At 35.7% G+C, this 19,028-nt stretch overlaps 2 protein-coding genes across 3 annotated transcripts; both read right to left on the reverse strand.

The window, feature by feature from the left end:
* Window positions 1–784: 784 nt before the first annotated feature.
* On the reverse strand, window positions 785–6,294 carry GAUT12 (galacturonosyltransferase 12). Its single transcript, XM_086671447.1, has 6 exons — window positions 5,427–6,294; window positions 4,766–4,821; window positions 3,820–3,975; window positions 2,232–2,822; window positions 1,846–2,148; window positions 785–1,348 (listed from the first exon to the last, which is right to left on the reverse strand). The coding sequence occupies exons 1-6, from the start codon at window positions 5,635–5,637 to the stop codon at window positions 1,064–1,066; spliced, it is 1,602 nt and encodes a 533-aa protein (XP_086527573.1). The 5' UTR covers window positions 5,638–6,294; the 3' UTR covers window positions 785–1,063.
* A 1,269-nt stretch (window positions 6,295–7,563) lies between these two features.
* Window positions 7,564–15,778, reverse strand: LOC147552163 (autophagy-related protein 18f-like). 2 transcript variants are annotated; one of them, XR_015238016.1, is made up of 8 exons: window positions 14,804–15,776; window positions 12,201–12,662; window positions 11,688–12,113; window positions 11,020–11,256; window positions 9,788–10,564; window positions 9,515–9,681; window positions 8,314–8,747; window positions 7,564–8,251 (listed from the first exon to the last, which is right to left on the reverse strand). XR_015238016.1 is itself a non-coding variant. In XM_086670307.1 (8 exons), exons 1-7 carry the CDS (start codon window positions 14,990–14,992, stop codon window positions 8,393–8,395), a joined length of 2,613 nt encoding a protein of 870 aa, XP_086526433.1. In that variant the 5' UTR covers window positions 14,993–15,778; the 3' UTR covers window positions 7,564–7,845; window positions 8,361–8,392. The 2 variants fall into 2 exon arrangements, 1 of the variants encoding a protein (XP_086526433.1); XM_086670307.1 differs by having other exon boundaries at window positions 7,564–7,845; window positions 8,361–8,747; window positions 14,804–15,778.
* Between the last annotated feature and the right edge of the window lie 3,250 nt (window positions 15,779–19,028).

The following is a 19,028-nucleotide window of genomic DNA, read 5'->3' on the forward strand; positions in this document are numbered from 1 at the left end:
AAGTCTATTTTGATTGGATTATCATAAATTTATCTTTTCTTTTTTACTTTTATTTTTGTATTTTTTTTATTGGGTTTTTGAGTTTACCCCCTCAATACTAATTGGTAATTGAGTTTACACCCCTCAATAATTGATAATTGAGTTTACCCTCTTAAACTTACTATTTTAAGCAAAATACTAGGGTCATGTTTGACGTAAAGGAAATGAATTAAATAGTGTACAGACAAAATAAGTCTTTACGAATCATATTCTTGACTCAATCTAACATACTAAGGTATTACAATTACTAAAATCACATTACCCAATCACTACTTTTGATAGACATATTCTTCTTCCACACGCCATCAAACATTGTCGTAGTGTTTTTAATAAAAATAGTTAGTTGAGGAGGTAAACTCAATTATCAATTATTGAAGGGGTAAACTCAATTACCAATTAGTATTTAGGGGGTAAATTCAAAACACCCTTTTTTATTTACAAATAGGTACACTTAAGGGATTATATACCTGATTTCTAGCTAGAAAAAAAAAAAGGAACACGACACAGACTCAAGATGCTACTTTCTCTGCAATAACTTTGAAAAAATTCATGCTAAAGTCTTAATGAGGGAGCCCCAAGAGCAAAAATGATCATGTAAACTTCTATACTTAGTGAAATTCAAACACCTTCTTTTTAACAATATTATCATTAAATTTCAATTTATTGTGAACTTACTGAGTTTCTTAGTTTTACTAATACACTATGTGATCAAGAACATATCCGTTCGATTTTCTCGTGCATATTCTTTGTGGTCAAGGAAATATCAATTTGAATTTCTCTTACATACTCCGGAATCACAATTTGATGGCAACAAATGATGTGAATTCTTTCAAAAGAAATTTTGACAAACTCTACAATTTAATTTGCACATAATGTTGGTTGAAAAGAAACCTTGCTCTTTAGTGGAAAAACAAAAAAAAAACAAAAGAAGCTCATTCCCAATACCATCATAGCCTTGTATATATCTCTCTATATGTATATGAACATCTTCCATGACCATCAACAATGTTCTTTCTTCATATTTCTAAGAAGCCCTAATATGGCAGCTCTTGATAAACTTATCAGAAAAATCTATATACTTGGCCCATAACGGACGGAGTTGTGGGAACGCTATATCAAGCCAAGGCTTCGCTCGGCCATTAAAATGAATAACACCAGCTTTTTTAGCTTCTGCAGTAGTTGTATTTTCTTGATATCCAAGACCTAACATATGCCAAAAGGGATCAATGGTATGGACATGACCATGGAAAGCTATTAGACCTGGTGGCAATGTCCCTAATTGCCAAAGACTCAAGTCTGATTTCAAGTTCTGCAAGTTTAGCACATCAAACCATAAATTAGATTTTGTCAAATTTACATGGAATTGAAGCAAAATAAAAGAAAAGGTGTTATGTGAGACGACTTTGCCCCACGTTGTTTGAAAAGACTTTCTAGACACGAGTTATATGATATAACATCTTGTCTTACATATCGGTCAGGCTTTTTAGGAAGTGTATATGAGTAAACAGATTTGTCGTGCACGTACTAACAGAAAACCTTGAAAGAATTTTATAGGCACCCCTGAGTGCTTTTGTTTTCGAAGTCCAGGCTCTGTAATTTGTTCATTTGGATGGGCGTTGGTACAAATCCAGTAAAGTGAACGGTCACTTCTCGTGGGTGACTAGAATTTCTCGAAACATTTCATGTTGAACAAGACGAGTGGGACTGGGTGGTGCCCCAAATTAAGGACAATATTGCTGCTATCGAGACTAACGTTACATTAGTATGTACAAATATTTGAACTCTTAAGAAGTTAAATGAGGTTACCTGTTGAAGCCAATAATGGTAAGTGCTGCTTATGTTAGTGCTCCTCCAAGCCTCTAAATCAAAAATATTCATACCATAAGCCCAAGCACATTGGTTGGGATCGAAATTCTCCTTTATCAATGGATGTGAGAAGTTCAAATAGCTCTTGAATCTCTTCGACATGACGAATTTATCATCTCCCTTGCATGTTTCTACTGCTCCGTTTACTTTGCCTCTTAAATCAATGTCAAATAGAGGTGAAAGATCGGTTTGAATAACAATATCATCATCCAAGAACACAATCTTATTAAGGCTTGGAAATAACTGCAAAAAAGAAATCAAATTCAAAAGTCTGACTCGAACTACATTTCAAATTTTGGATCCAAAAAGGTAAATTATTGTATTACCTCGGGTAAATAAATGCGGATATGATTCATGGCTGAGTTATACTTTGGACTAAGCGCTTGCAATTTAGACGCGATTATATAAGGCTTTTCAGTATTATTTGCAATAATAGCGGAAGATCCACCTCTAAACTGCGACCGGACTCTTTGATCTTTTTCCATGGCTTCTAAAACAGGCACCTTCCCTTTAGTAAACCAATCAAAATGATGCAACCCTTTAACTTCAATTATAGATGGCGTTAAAGGGTGCAAAGAGAACCAAGCATGCATAGTTGAGTACGTCTTTCGATCGGTAATCATGTGAAGAACAATTTTTTCGGGACGTAATGCGTTACGAACAAGAGATGTTGCAACAACAGAGGCAGCGAGTACGTTATCGGAGGCGAGAACGAAGTGGAAGAAAGAGTTATCGACGAGGGACGGTACAGACTCTGGTGCAGGGAGTTGGAGCCTGGCCCGGGCATTTGAGGTGTGCTCATTTGCTAGTGTTAATGAGAGGCAGTGAAGTTGCTTGGGTATGCTACTTGATGCAACATGCCTATATAGGTACTCTTGGATTTTGGCAGTTCTAGTCCTTTGTTCCATAACTGTGACCTGCAAAACACCAAATGGTTAACTTGGTAGCTGAACGGTGAGGTGCGACAGATGTCGGCCCCTTCCTTAGGGCTCACTGCTCGAGTCTGTCATTTGGTCACTAGAAACTTTATTCGTAACTAACTTCAGCACGACAACACCGCTAGATTGAACTTTATCAGGATTAGATTTGGTTTCAAATTTGTCATAGTATTAACAGTTATAACAGGGCAAGACGATAAGTCAGTGTCGATCATTATTCATTATCAAACAATTAATATTAATCGTCGTATGAAATAACACATGATAAACTAGTCAAGTCTATTTCCACTTGAGCAAATAACATAAAAGGGTGACATAAACATTTTCCTAGAAGACTACTTATCTTACTTCCTTAGTTAACTACAAGTTGGTATACCAACTCTATATGGAGTGAACATCACCCCCTTTGTTAGGTAATACATGTCATCAAGATCATTACAGGCCGATTAAAAGCGATAAATGCCGATCTTGCTCAAATTAACAATTTCCTTTGTTAGAGTTTGACAATATATATGTTTTGTCAACTAAGTTTCAGTTGGGGACTTTCAACAAAAAAAAAAAAAAGTTTCAGTTGGGGAAGTTGACATCACAACCTAAATACATAATTATACCAAGGATAAATAGAGAATTAGAAATCAAGGAAACTATTTTTAAGTTACACATCTCAATGAGACAATGACTACTCTTTCTTTATGGAAATGGTCAAAGATTTCGCAAAAGAAATTGAGTTTTTAAGTCGAATATATTCTGATAATTTTCACATAGTCTTGGGAAGGCATTTGAATCCTATGTTGTATAGGAACAAATTTGAGGATAGTAAATGGAGATAGATAAAATGGACGAGTCTTCGCCAACCGAACAAAATCATGTATCTGTCGGATTTTGACGTAAACCAAACAATATCGGTAATTGTTAGAGATGAGAATGTGACCCATCTCAAGGGATATTTATATTGAAATGTTCAAATAATTCTTACCATGGTCTTAAGCCTCATAGCAAAAGTTTTGAGGTCGGACTTATTGGTCTTCATTTCTGCAACAAAGTCCTCTAAGGTTTGTGGGACTGGCTGATTATATGTCCCTTCTCCTTGATCCCCTTTTCCTTCTAAGATCTTATAAACCTCTTCTGGTACCTTTTGTAGCATAGCAAAAAAAGGGCCAAAAAGTTTTGGTTAATAATTAGGTAATTAAAAATATAACTATGAACTATTACTAATTTTTTACATGAATTTAGTAAAACAAATTTGGATTGTATGATATGGGGAGAGCTTATTTAGGTAATGTTGCATCAGCTCAATCGGAAAGACAATTAAGAGGCTTTCAGGATATGCTGATTTTACATGTCAAAGATATTATACTTCTTACAATATAAGATAAAGTCTCCATGCATATATGAGACATCAGACATGTAAATAGATTTGTCATGTACACACTCAAACCTACAAAATCATGTTTGTAAGAGGATTCAACTAAGTGGGGTCTTTCAACAAAAAAAAAAACTGTGTGGGGGAGTTCATTTACCGGTCCAATAGTTTAGCACAAATAACTCTATAGAAATCGTCTTTTTTTGAAGTATAATAAAATGAAATTAGGTCCACCACCTTTTGGCCCAGCGGTTAGACAACCCTCTTAAGCCCATGAGGTCGTGGGATCGAGTCTCGGTGAAAGCAGTTTGTCATCAAGATTTGTCCTATGTAATTTAGACTATAAATAATGTAATAATTTGTCGGACTTTAAGTCTCTTTGTTGTCGGGTTTTAGGTCTCTTTCATTCTTGATTTAAATTAGGCAGATAACTTGCTTAATACATCTTCATGATGCATCAATGTCTTGTAACGGCTAACGTATATCGTAGTCGAATTCTAAAAAAAAAGAAAAAAAAAAGTTGAAATTAGAAATAATGCGAGTTTTTCTTAGAAATTACCATCGAGTCTATACGTCTTCCGAAGATCCTCGGTCCCAGTCTCTTTCCCACACATCCTATGGAACAAATAACTCAGTCAAACTTTTATGGCATTTCTAATACTAAAAACAATATATGTTTCAATAGAAGCCTTAAATCCATGACTAAAAAATACTCCACAGTATGAAGGATGTTTAACTAAGTCAAGTATCTAAATGATTTACTATTAATTATGTTAACGATTAAATATTAGTGGTAAGAAATTGTTTAAGATTCCCATAAAATTCTTTTCCACAACTAGTTGGGTGTGTCTGCAGAGGACTTTGTACAGTGTCACGGGTGGCGCCTCCACCACCCGTCCCTAGGAGCAACTTAATGAGTTCTTTCAACATTTTTATCGTGTCCAAGTAGACCGATAAAATATAAATTTTAGTAAAGATTCCTAAGTTCTAAGTCGAGGAAAAGAATATATTCCCTGAAACTTAAACATTTAAAAAAACATATTGGAAACATAAAGTTTATCATTATATAGTACTAACACTACTACAAGATATACTTCTTGATTTTGATGCACATTATCCTTTGACAAAAACAAGATAAATTTTCTACTAATAGAAAAATATACTACATAAATTAAATTAAGAGTAAATATATAGATGAAGATGCGATTTTCTTAACGTACCCATAGTAGAACACTTGGTTTCTCCATCAATGGTATCCATGGCAGTCAAGACGAAAATGAATCGAAGCAAAAATGTTAATATCAAAAGGAAATAAAACATCATTCGATACGAAATCCGTCTTGATCCAACTTTAACCTTAATAAATTCTCTTACTCCTTTCCCTGGAAACACTGTTACATGTTTCAAACTAGGTGATATATGAAGCTGCATTTTTTTTTTACCAAATTTCAAAATATGATCAATGGAAGTCACCAAAAGTACCAAATAACACTACCCAATCGATCAAACGATCCTTTTCCGAATCTCGTCCTCTCTAAGACCTCTCTCTGTTTGTCTCTCTCTCACTAAATGATCATAAGATGAGATGTTGAGACAAGAATGGAGATTGAATTACAAGAACACATGAAAGGGATCCCAAGATGTTATTGTGAAGTAGAGTTGTTATCTCTCACCTAACCTTGCTTAGGATTTGGGTTAGATTTGCATATTTGAAATTTAAATAGGATAGTTGTTGTAAGGGGAGAAAAAGACTTGGGACTAAGAAGGTTGTGTATTTCTTAGGCTTTTCGGATTGGTGATTGCCTGATTGGTGAATTAGAGGAGTTAGTATTTTTTATATTATTTGGCTTGATTTTGAAGAAGAAGAAGATGGTGAACTGACAAGGAAGTCTTCATGTTGATTGGAGGTGTTATTGCTTCATATTGCCTCCAATGGTTTGGAGAAAAGGAAAGTTTTGGAGGGTGGTGAGTTTAGAATGGATGGGAACAGAATTTCTACATTGAAAAAGACACTCTCTTATCTCTCTTCTCTAACTAAAGGGTATAATATATTTGAGTTGTATAAAATCAATTTGGGAGAATGTCATCAGTTGGGATTGTTGGTGTTAAGGGATGAAAGAGGAGTGAGATTACAGGAAAACCAATACATTATGGCAGTTTGGTATAAAAATTATAAGAATTGAGTAAATTGACCATATTAAAGACATTCTTTAATGTCTGTCTGCCTCATTTTAGTTGTAATAGTTTGCTCATTTGTAATATTTGAAAGGGTTAATTTTGTTTTGGCCCCAAATTTGTGACCAACTCGTTGTTTTGACCCCATGAGTGTCAGGCAGTTCGTTTCGGTCCTCAAAGTCAGAAAATATCGATTTTTTCAGAAATAACCGTACGCACCAAAATGGAATTAATGGCAAAAAATGTTAAAAGGTTAATTCTACATCGTTTCTCCTTCCCCCTTCCACTTCATCTCGTCTTTCCTCCACTTCATCTCATGCATCTTTCCTTCTCTTTACCTCACCTTTCTTATCTGGCAGAAAGTCAACGACTAGCAATCTCCGGTCGGTGATCCTTAACCCAAGGAAAAAAAAATAATTCTTTATTGTTCTTCTCTTTTTTTCCTCCCCCCTCCTTCTCTTCTCCCTTCTCTCTTCACTCCCATTTCTCCAGAATATGGGAGTGGATCTACGATTTGAAACCCTAGATCTAGAAAGCAATCTCTTTCTGTGGAATCCCAGAGGAAGAACTTCGTCAAGAAAAACTAGACTACGTTTGGGAAACCAAACCAGAAGTCCGGATCGAGGGTTACAAACCTCAAATCCAGACCATATTTCAGTGAAGGGTGAACCCCCTTCGCTAGAATAGAGGGTGGGAGAAAAGAAGAGGATGAAGGAAGATGAGGAAGAGAAATGAGGTTGAGGAGTTGGTGGAGAGATGAGGTGGAAATAGATGTTTACAGATTGTTCGAAGGTTTTTCTGATCCCTAAGGGTATATTTGTAAAAGTTGAAAAGAAATGGGCCCTTCCAAGCCAAAACGAATCGTGGGACTCTTAGAGGGACCTAAACAACGAGTTGCTTACAAATTAGGAGCCAAAACAAAATTAATCCTATTTAAAAATACAATTATGTCCCGTGTTTCTCGACCTAAATAATAATTATGAAATGTTTACTATTTTTATTGTTTTTCTTACTTATTTTCAATGTTATTTCGACTTATTTGATTAAAACGCCTTTCATATACAAATGAAGAACCTCCCTAGGCAACAAGCTTTACCGACAAATTATGAGTTCAGCAGATTCATGTACACACAAAAGAACAGGGCTTTCAGTTCTCAATCTTATCATCATTTGAACAAAATATTTAGGAACATATTACAAATTTATTTAAACATAAATAGTCATGAATATTGTTATTTACAAACTGATGAACACAATGGAACCCGAATCTAAACCAACTCCATTATGATATCATTCTTAGTTTTAGGTCATAGTAAACCTTATCTTTTTCCCTTTTTTCTGTTTACATATATGCATAAATAGTAAAACAACAGTTAATGAGCCTCCCTGAAATAGATTGAAGTTAATTAGTGTGCATCCGAGGAGAAAACGAAACCACAAAGTTGATAATCAAGCCTTCGTTACCTGAGAAAAACATAGAACTCATCACAACTTATAATATTCCTATCCGAATTTAGGAATAAGATGATGTTTGTTTCTTTATAGTCTGGTTTTTTTCTCACTTGAGATTAACTTGTCTGGATATGAGTTGTCCGAGTCTAACTTGCTCTGAGCAGGGGCGTACAGTAGTCGTTTCAGAAATAGTTCAGACAATGGGCTCTCATCTTGGACTTGTTTTATGTCCGACTCAAATGGACCACGCCTTAGTCACAGCCAGTGAGACGAGACAAAGCACAAGACAGACGAAAAAAACAAACATTTTGAAGTCTGATCCAAGTCAATTCATTTCAGGTGAGATTTACTATCTGAATTTAAAATGAGAAAAACAAACACCATCTTGGTATGAAGAAACATAGCATGTAGATGTTTCCTACGTTAAGAACAAGAAAGACTTAAGGAGCACCGTCGACTCTAGTTTCTAATGTTGTTCACACACTTATTAGACCTGAAAAAGATGGATAGGAATCGAGAGAAAGTACCTTTTCCGTGCTTCTGTAAAGAACGATTCCTATTAATCCACCTCATGATAAGCATCCTCAAAATGATTATCCATTGTCAAGCTCTCTTGGTTATATACAGATTCAAGGTGGGTTTCCATTTTTGGGTTCTCTCTACTATTTACAAGCTCATGTTGACTCCTCATTTTAGGGCTGTCAATGTTATTCACAAAACCAGCATGTGTTTGTATTGACCTCGGATGACTGTTCAGACCAGTTTCTTCCATTTCATTCTGATGTCCAGGCAAAGCAGTTCCGCCATCATATTTACATTCAGGAGAGCTAGAGCTGCATCTGTACAATTGCCTTTCATCTTCGGACAGACCTGACTTCAGTATTCCACGTCGGTTGCTATCTAAAGTAGGTATGCTGAAGAAAAAAGTAATCATCATAACAACAGTTCAATGGTACTAAAGGGTAAAATATCTCAACTTAGATCCAACTAGAGAGGTGAGAGATTTTAGAAAAGAAACACTAGTGCCCTATGCGTAAAGAACATTACTTGAATTACGCTTCTAAGCAGTTCACTTTATTCTAGATATCACATTTCACATACAAATTCTACTTGTTTATATTAGTATATACCCACATTGATCATGGCAGGTACATGGTTAGTTCATAAGTGAGACTGTGAGAGGAAAGCTCGCCTCTTGAGATAGCATTTGGGGTGAGAGAGGCCCGAGACCACCCAAACGTTGGTATTACAGACCAAGATAAGTCACAGCCAATAGTCTATTGGATTTAAAACCCGATCTGTGTGAAAGAGATTGATAGGATAATCTCAAATTGGTTGTGGAAGGGGCAGGTGGTCAGTTAATAAGCGGAGCCTCAGGTTACTAGGTCTAAGACCACACAACAGTCTACTGCTTTACGATATCAGGTTAATAATTTAACTGTACTTTTTAAAAGATGTTGGTCAAATTATTTAGATCTTATTGTAGAAAGTGAGACACCTAGAAGAAATTCGCATCAGAACAAAAAATGAGTATTTCAGTGAATGAATCGAAACGTTCAATGTTGAATGAATTTAATAATTTTTGCTACACCATATATAGCCCATTTATTTGAAAGTTGGTATAGGATAACAACATAAGAGTGAATTATAAGATTGAATCTACATGGAGAAGTTAATGCACCTCGAATGTTGGAGTTTCTGAGTTTGAAGGTAATCATGGACAGGTATCAAGTCTTTTGACCTTGCTGCAATCATACGAGTTGGAATACTTTCTATTTCAGTCTCCCCTCCTAAAGCACTCTTGTCTTGCTTCTGGTGATCATCCGTCATTATCATGTGAAAGTATATCTACAGAAATTTTAAAAGGGATTACATATTAATCAAAACAACAATAAGCAGCAACAAAGATCTAGAAGGAACAAAAGAAAGTTCTCCCTGGGTTAAAGATTGGCACCTCACGCTTCGCCCATAATGGAACTGAAGGTTGATGCATCTGGAGTTCAGCTTCAGAAATACATAAATGGTGTTTCTCGTCAGCACTTATATTTGCTTTAGTGACATGAGTAGTACCATTAGTAGCTCCCTCTTCAGGGAAAACTTTGTTGCTGTCACCGTTACCATGTTCACCATAAATATCAATATTGTCTTCTCTCTCTTTACGATTACGCCTCCGGCGAATATCCCACTTCTGAAGTGCTTCAACAACTATTCTTCCATCACTATCTGGAGATTGTTCGACAGAAGTAGATAACCCAGAAGCAACTTTTCTCGAATCTGATCCAGATGGACGCAACAAATACTGTATCACTGAACCAGGAGAGAACACCAGAAGATGATACTTTGTTCTGAATGAGGAAGTTTCTTCATATATGTCTTTCGGTTTGCAGTTATGGAAGGAAGAAGCAATAGCACCGGAAAGTGAACCACCTCGACCTGTTACAGCAGCTGCAGCACCACTCACAGTGCCTACCCAACCATTACTCCCATTCCTGATTCGGCTAACGACAGACAAAGTAACCGGAGGACCAGACGGGCAGAAACCCTGTTCATTAAGCTTTGGTAGACCTGTTGTCATACCAGACCAATTGTTGGGCTTTACAAAACTGCCATCAGTAGAGTGAAGGTGCACATTTCCACCTGATGGAGAAATTGCAAATAAGTGATTTGTTCCCCTTGAGGAACTGATCATGATCCAGTTGCTGTCCTCACTGAAACTTATGTCCTGTATAACCTGATAAGTAGGAGGAAAAGAAAAATGAGACTATCATTAAACAACAAAAATCAATACATTCCGTGAACGAGTGTAACCTATGCATCATGAACAATCCTTCCTAATATATTTGTTGTCATTATGAGAAAGGATACTAGCAGACATTTTGAAGGGTATAATGTGATATTTGGATGTAGATCTTGCGTAAACGTGCAAAAAAACATGTTAGGTCCAAAGGAAGTCATTGTGCTGATGCCATTTATATATAATTTAACTATGATCAATCCAACGAGAAAGAATGATAAATATAGATAGGAGACCTCGTAACTATGACAAGAAAGATGTATTTATTGTTATGTCACCATACTGACTTTTTTAGGTTGTCATATCTAACACCTCGTACAGGTTCGACTTATAGATTCCCGTATTTTTGTCCATGTTAATACATATAGTTCAACGAAGATGATTTATTTTACCGCATTCGTAAAGCCGCGTTGCAGTTTGTAAAGATGTATGTAGGATCCACCAGAATCAGATCCTGAAGAACTTCCAGGGCATAAAGGCATTATTCTGAATACATTTATGTTATGACCCAGAACTGAAGCAGTCACTAATAGGGTTCCACTAGGATCAAAGCATAACGCTGAAATAGGACTTGTATGTGCTCTAAACTGCGCAATGACAGATTTGCATACGAGATCTCTTACAATGACCTGCAGAAAATTAATAATCACAATTAATCAAAACATTGATAGAGACACAATAATATCAGAATCCAGTTTTCTAATAACAAACAGCCATCAGGTAAACCGCAGTCTGAATAGTAGGAGTGTTTTAACTTGATGAGCAAAAATGGTCGGGGGGCAACCACATGTGGCTTATTAGCTCCTTGCATGGGCTTGACCATAGTAGCAACCAACCCGCCAAAACCAATGACAGGAGGGGCCTAGCTGAATGAACCTGTAGGTGTTCCCTCAAGCCGGTTCCAGATATAGTTTGATCCAACCCCAACCAAGCACTACTGACTACCCAATGGTGATCAGGGTCGGAATAATCTCAAACACTTTCAGTCATGAAACTCGGGCCTAAGACCTTATAGAGAACAAAAAAAAAATACAAGTTGAAGTTGAGAAAGCAACAATACCATGCCCGCATTTTCTGCATCAGGCAAGTGAGTGTTGGCGTCACCATTGATTCTCCAGCCGTTAGATCCTGGTTTCAGAGAGTTTTCAGGTAAGAGCTCAGAACAGTACCTGGATAGCTTCTTATATCCAATATCTCCCAGGGTAACTATTCCAGCAGCAAGATGCTTGCTTGATTCTCTTGCATAGTGTGCAACAAGACTGCTATTTGAAGGAGAACCAGATAAACTTGCTGAGTGCGTCAAATGTTGTGGACTAACACGACAAGTATCTGAAACTACAACGGGATTTCCACTGTAAGCTATCCACCTTGGACCCACTGCTAGTGGTCCATAGCCTATGCCTCCATAACCAAGACTATTTGAAGTTATTGGATGTGTGAGAATAGTGTATTCTCTCTCTAATGTTGCGGCATTAAAACAGTGTATCTGCAAGAACTAAATGAGTTAAGAGAATGTGTATATGAGCTGTAAGGAAGTTACTATCGCATCAAAATAGTGCACTAGTACACGAACCTGGGTTTCTTGAGAAATAGCAACAACTCGAGGACTGCACCTTACAGTGTAAACAACTGATCGGAACTTCAGGACATGTACATAAGACTGAGTCCTTAATGAATAGAACCTGACAACTGAAGGGAGAAAATTGGCATTTCCGTTCACATGGGTACCGTTGATATTTTTATTGTAAGGGCCTATTCCATCTTGTGTATTACCAACTCCAGATGAGGACCCGTCGCCAACAACCACCAGCAGTGGCCGAAATTCCGCAAACTTGTCTATTGTATTCTTAGGTGCTATTGGTTTTGGTTGCATATGAAGAAAAGAAACAGGACCATCATGCTTTGACGCTAATTCGCGTACATTTTCTGCTTCTTCGACATCCCAGACCTGAAAACCAGATTGATAACCCAGCAAAAGGACTTGACGAACATTATCAATCTTGGATTCTAGCTTGTCAAACCCAGACCAGAGCACCTGTTTCAAAGGCATGCAGAGAAAACCAAATAATTTTGTAATCACTTTTTAATTTCCAATATCGAGCAACTTTGCATGAAAAAAATGGTATCATGAAATGTCGGGTACCTACGAGATATGTTATAGCAGAACATACATGTGTGGACAGCTAAATTGTGCAATGACTATTAGATCATTACTAGAAACTTTTATTACACTTAAAGAGTATTGGAAAGCTGCACAACAAAAATTCCGTGCAAAAGATATTATAAATGCTATCACAGATCTTTCTTTCAAAGCATTCAACTGCAAAAAAAAAATTAACTAAATACTAAGGCTTGAAATAGTGAAGATACATCTTCACCCATTAAACAAGATTTTCAATAAACCTACCTCGTTCAAGCTAGCCGGAATATCCTCTCTCGCAGCTAACTCTACTTAGTGTAGATAGAAGCCTTTTTTCCATTAATAACTCTACTTAGTATTAGCTTCAGCTAAGAATATTTCACATAGGCACATTATCTTGTCCTAGTTAATATGCCCTTCATTTTACTCTAGTTTCTTTTTAATTTGGATCAAGCATTGTTAAATTACATAAAAGATATTAACGGAGACTAGTATATCATGGTCTTACCATAACTCTGTACAAGTACAAAGGTCCGTACATAATTATTACTATGTGGAAGTACGAATGGCCCACTTTAGTCTCGGTGCGTCTGAAAGACAAAAATTACCAAAAGTGTCCTTTTAATTTGTAGATTAAACCTTAAAGTTAGTTTGAGTAATAGAATCAAACTACAATTCTTGCAAAAAAAGAGGTTATTTTAAATGTTTATGTAAATTTTTCTTAAAATATCCATTTTGGAGTTCGTAACCTTTAAGTCAACGCCAACAAAATATTTAGATAAAAAGGGTGATTAGGAAAGAATAACCTAAAAAGAGAAAAGTTCTAAGTGTCAAATGCTCATTTAACCTACAGAATTAATGTAGGTCAACATCCTATTATACTTATTACTGAATCCAGAACAGAACTAAATCTAGAGTCTAGACGTACAAATAAACCATTCTTCCCTATTAATACATTTAGGTTAAGGTAATCTGATGAATCTGGTTAAGTCAATTCCATAGGTGACCATTACAGGTATATGTTTCTTTGACAGATACCTGAATCATTTCAGCCCAGCTTATTGACTAACTTCAATCAGCATCGTCAGTTTTAAAACACCACCACGTGCATAAAGAACAATAGTCCTATTTACATCTCCACTCATGACCGTTAACTTGTGAAATCTTACAAAAATCAGCCACGTGTATGCCCCGACAAACAGGCTGACTATGTTGTATTTGCATGGTACGTGCAGAACTACACTCCATACCATCATCTTTACTCATTTGAACACGTGACTGTGTTCGACAATTACTGTCCAAAATCGAAAGACTAGTCCTGTGGACCTAATCACCAAACTTCAAACACGACAATTAAAGCAATTCTTCAATATAAATCCAGAACCAGAGCGTAAAGGTTAAAACGTTTTAAATCATTCTCTCGACGAATAATCTCAGTAGCTGCGCTGGTCCAATAAAGCTTTACCCAGTGAACCTAACAAACATCACCGGTTTCCCACTAAAGGTTAAATTTCTTTTGTTCAAGAAACACAACGAAATTTTCCGGACTACTCGTCTTTCTAAAATAATTTGACACCGACAATGCAAAATAGGTATCTTCATTGATTCAACGAGTCAAATGAACACCAAAACTTGACAAGTACAGCAACCCTTGCATGAACATGCAGAAACAATTTGCTGACACTTAGCATGGTTTTGTTACTTTTTAACCAATGCGTACCCGAATCATCAAATTACGTTTCCTGATTCCTATCAGGTTTATCCAATCAACCTAATTAGAAGACAAAGTGGAACTTCAAGTGCTTATTTAGCCAAATAAATACAATACTAATAAGGTATGGATCACATTATATGTCACTTTTAGACTCAAACCATTTCCTGCCATTAAAGTGATGGGTCACATAAAGTTCCTTAAAACAGTCTTGATTCTAAAAAAAAAACTTAACAAAAAAACACTCCATCTAAGAACATTAAACAGATAATCAGGTCTTCCCTCATTAACCCGAAATCATAAAAATCAATATGATTGAAGTTACCTGGTCAAAATTGGTATCACCATCTCTATCAACAATTGAGGAAGCAACTGAAGCTCCAGCAGACCTAACAGTTGAGGCAACACTTGAAGCACCAGAGGATACAGTCCTCAAGTAACCTGAAAGTGTCCGGAAGGAAGTAGGAAGAAACCCATTTGTGGGTTTATGTAGTTTTTGCCCATTATTCCTCATCCCCAAAACTCAAGGCAGTAGGAAAAGAAACTTAAGCACAAATTTAAACCTAATAATTCGAATTCTCCTTCAATCATAACCACAGAAGTACAGAACTGTCTCTTTCTAGCTTCTGAAGAAACAGCCCTAATTCCTAAAATTTCAAGTTACCAGTTTCTCCATTTTCCCCCTTTAAAAGATTAAAACCGAACGAGAAATCCCTCAAATAAGTCCTTGAAATCAAAACAACACCTTTGAATCTTCTTCTCCCTCTTCGATTTTCAAACTTCGTAATCAAAACAAACAAATTCGCTTTTTCAAAACTTAAAATAACATGCGAATTTTGATTTCCTTATCTATATACAATCAAATTTTACGACTTTTTGATGAAATTTTGACCTAAACTGAAATTATTTACAAGAAAATAAAACAAATCGCTGTACAAAGCTTAAATCTTTTAATCAAAATCAAAACTGAAATAAAGAAAAAAACAAAGACTTGTTTTCTTTTTTTTTTTTTTGAAGGGGCAAAGTTATTTAAGCCATATTAAGGGTCTAAAATTGAAATTATCTGAAACTTGATTTGATCAATTTTGGGAGAAAATGGAGCTGAATTGGGAGAAAAACGAAGTCATTGAAGAAGTTAGGGTAAAGAAATAGAGGATGGATCGCTTGTGATTAGATAATGAAATGACGAAGACTCTCCTTCACGTCTCTTCTCTCTTTTTTTTCACTTTCTCTCTCTAAATAAATAAATAAATCATCTCTCTCTCTCTCTCTGTTAAATCAAACAACAAAATTTTCACACGTGGTTTCCGGCTTAGGTAACGTAAAAAACAGTACGACTTCCGGGTTATCGGGTTCTGAGTTAAGAACCGAGTAAGAAGCTGTTGATAATTTACTTGTGGAACAAAATTACAGACTTACAGTGTATCATAATGTATTAAATTAGACAAAATTCAAAGAACCCATACTAATTAGTATTCTCTCTTCAATAAAATTGTCGTTTGAGAGACTTTATGAGATGTTCCGATACCTTCTCATTAAAAAAGTTTAGGATTTTTACTTATTTTATATGAGATAGACCTGTCCAATATATTTTTTTACTTGACCCTATCGCCTACCAGTCCTTACTAATTGGGGTAACAAACCATGTTGCAATAACGCGCGAGTCTTATTTGGGATTGTTTGTTCTATTAGGAAGAAGTTGATTGTTTCCTATTTCATTTAGAACCACAATCTTTTTTACAGATGCATTTACAATTCATGTAAGGACAGTGATATTGTTGGAAGTATTTACTTTATTTGTCTTTCATGTGTAATTCTCCAAGAAAAAAAAAAGAGACAAAATGAATTTCGTTTACATTCCTTTCATGGAAGGCATGAAAAAGATGAGAGTCGGAGACGTCAAGTATTCGACTAAGATCATATCTTAATGTGTCAATAAATCATTGTCCGAGGTGTTAGTAAAACTGTGACTATGAAGTACCTTTTTATCGAACCCCCAACCACAAGAAGCCACCAATTCTTTTTATTATATGCACTCAATTTTCAACTGTTTCAACCTAATGTGTCCCCTCTAATTTTCTTTAAGCATAGCAAAACGTTTACCAGTACACACACACTCAAGTTGCACCTCAACGGCTAATGGTTAGTTTCCTGACTATATGTTTTTGTCGACACCAAACTTATTGTGTAATTTGATTTCTCATTTATTTCTTTAACTGTATCTTTCTTATTCTCTCTCTAATTGTATATTTTTCAGTTGTTTTTCAACAATATAAGTTTCTGATTCATTTTGCTTCATTATATTTTTACTTAAATTTTTATTTGATTCATCAGCCAAATTTTCAGTTCTAACACTATCATATAAAGAGTGCTTCTCAAATTTTGGCGCTAGGTTCAGAAATTATGGGCCACGACACTATCGAGTAGTCACATATATATATCTCCACTCGAATAACCATAGTTGGGATCTAACTACTAAGTATATTGCAAAAAGTAAAACTGGAAAGATAGATGACATTACTGCACACAACATCATTGAGACAATGGAAAAGTGTAGTTGAAACTTGAAAGTTCTAACATGTCCCGTAAAATGATTACAAAATAGAAAAACCTTGCATTAGCGTCACTTTAATGAAAATTCCGTAAAACACTTGACCTCATTATTTCATCTTTATATAATAATTTGGAGGAGAAGTATATTCTAGAAATGGAGAAACAAAATTGAGCAAATATGAACCTAAAGTAACAAAACCTACAAACTAAAGTGAAATTGGAGACAAAACAATAAAGAAAATGATCCTATTATGGGGAAGAACCAAAAAAGTACATGAAGGAGAAAGGAGGATACCTTACTCGTTAACATGATGGTATTTTTCTTAGCCCACGGCTTTGGGGAATAAAGAAAAATCTCTGGGGCATAAAGACTTTAGTCAAGAGGATTTGACCTAGGAGACATCTTCATCTTAAGTCCAAAAATTGAATTGCTCGTTGTTTGCCCCTAATTTCCATCTCCTTCTTTCCTTTTTAGTTCTTTTCTCTCTCTCTCTCTCTTCTCGATGTCTCACTAGAGATTGCAGTAAAACTAGGGTTTCCAACAAATTATTGGCAGATCCTATTATGAAAGACCAGGGAAAGTTTTTGTTTTAGCCTAAAGTCTTAATTTGTGAACTGAATCGATCAATGCAAATGAAAAAATCCGCTCCCACACAGTTAATACTTAAAACCCATTGATGCACCTACAGAATGGATGTTAAAGGTTTATGCTTGTTGACTGTGTAATAGTATTACTTTTGGAAGATGCTACGGCAGGAAGATCAATCTTGGTAGATAGGCAAAGAAAGGTGAGGTGGAATGAATTTTAATTGGCTCCTATTTTAGAAATGGAGTTTGTGAAAATGTTTAGTTATAACAATGAAAGCCAGTGGATTCTTCCTGCTACAATAACAAACTTGCAGAATAGATAAAGAGAGAGATAGACGAGCATAAGAAAGAGAGAGATAGAGAGACAGAAGATAGAGAAAATCACGAGATGAAGATTGGTGGGTCAAAAAAAACAAAAAATTCAATTTTTGGACTCAAGGTAAAGATTCCCCCTAGGTTAAATCTTTTTTACCAAATGCCCCGGAGATTTTAGTTTATTTCCGAAGTAGCGACCTTTTTCTTTTGGTAATTTGGTGGAGTATATTCTTACAATATTTCGGGAGGTGTTTATAGGCCACTCCCAAAACTACTATAGGGGCTTCCCGTCTCTAGGCGTCTGCTATAGGGCGTCCCGCACACCCCCCTTTTCTTTGTGTTCTTTCTTTCTCTACTTTTTCTATCAATTTTAATCTAAAAATCAATCAAAGATTGAATTAATAAAAAACCCATTAGTTTATCAGTAAATATTATCATTAAACATTATGAAGAAAATGAAAACTCTATTTTTTCAAAAACCAGACCTTAAGCAAATCAAAACCAGAATTCTCAAAAACCAGATCTCAAGTTTGAAGATTAAACCATTTCGAGCTTGAAGATCGATTAATGAATTAGGTTTGGTTTAATTTTCAAGCTTAAGGTCTCTAGGTTTTGCTGATTTCCTTAGGAGAGATTGAGAGATTGGATTCCCCGAACTTGAAAAGAGGTACGGAGAGAACTTGAAGGGTCGGATTGGACCAGTCCGACACATTAAGCAAGGCCCTACACTTGTCTTATATGAACATCTAATTATCTGGATGGAACCTATATCTGAATTTCCCTTATATTTACGTGGATGTTTGCCTATGGGTATGATTCTTGTTTAGCAGTAACACCAACAAAAAAAATTACTCAAAAAAAAAACAACAAAAATATTGATCTAACTGCATTGACCAATTTTTCAAAAATTATTCTTTCCATATAGTGTTGACCTTAATTATCCTATTTTATATTATACTAGGTATAACCCGTGTCTCCGGCACGACAATTTGTTGAACGCGTTATGTAGTTACCAAGTACTGAGGCACCGAACATACTCTCCAATATGATTTGAAGTATGCCGAATCAGCAGTGTAGGTAGCGTTCGTTTTTTA

The sequence above is a fragment of the Eschscholzia californica genome, unplaced genomic scaffold, assembly GCF_041429995.1.
Source record: "Eschscholzia californica isolate CP2 unplaced genomic scaffold, dmEscCali1.0.p SCAF_3, whole genome shotgun sequence".
NCBI lineage: Eukaryota > Viridiplantae > Streptophyta > Magnoliopsida > Ranunculales > Papaveraceae > Eschscholzia > Eschscholzia californica.

What these genes read in the sequence shown, in the direction of transcription:
- GAUT12 (XM_086671447.1), bottom strand. Translation starts at nt 5,637, where the DNA reads ATGCAGCTTCATATATCACCTAGTTTGAAACATGTAACAGTGTTTCCA. An exon ending in CTATGAGGCTTAAGACCATG is followed by an intron (nt 2,823 to 3,819) that starts GTAAGAATTATT and finishes GGTGTTTTGCAG; the next exon opens with GTCACAGTTATGGAACAAAG. An exon ending in ACCATTATTGGCTTCAACAG is followed by an intron (nt 1,349 to 1,845) that starts GTAACCTCATTT and finishes CTAAACTTGCAG; the next exon opens with AACTTGAAATCAGACTTGAG.
- LOC147552163 (XM_086670307.1), bottom strand. Translation starts at nt 14,992, where the DNA reads ATGAGGAATAATGGGCAAAAACTACATAAACCCACAAATGGGTTTCTT. An exon ending in CTATTTCTCAAGAAACCCAG is followed by an intron (nt 12,114 to 12,200) that starts GTTCGTGTACTA and finishes TAGTTCTTGCAG; the next exon opens with ATACACTGTTTTAATGCCGC. An exon ending in CAGAAACTCCAACATTCGAG is followed by an intron (nt 8,748 to 9,514) that starts GTGCATTAACTT and finishes TTTTTTCTTCAG; the next exon opens with CATACCTACTTTAGATAGCA.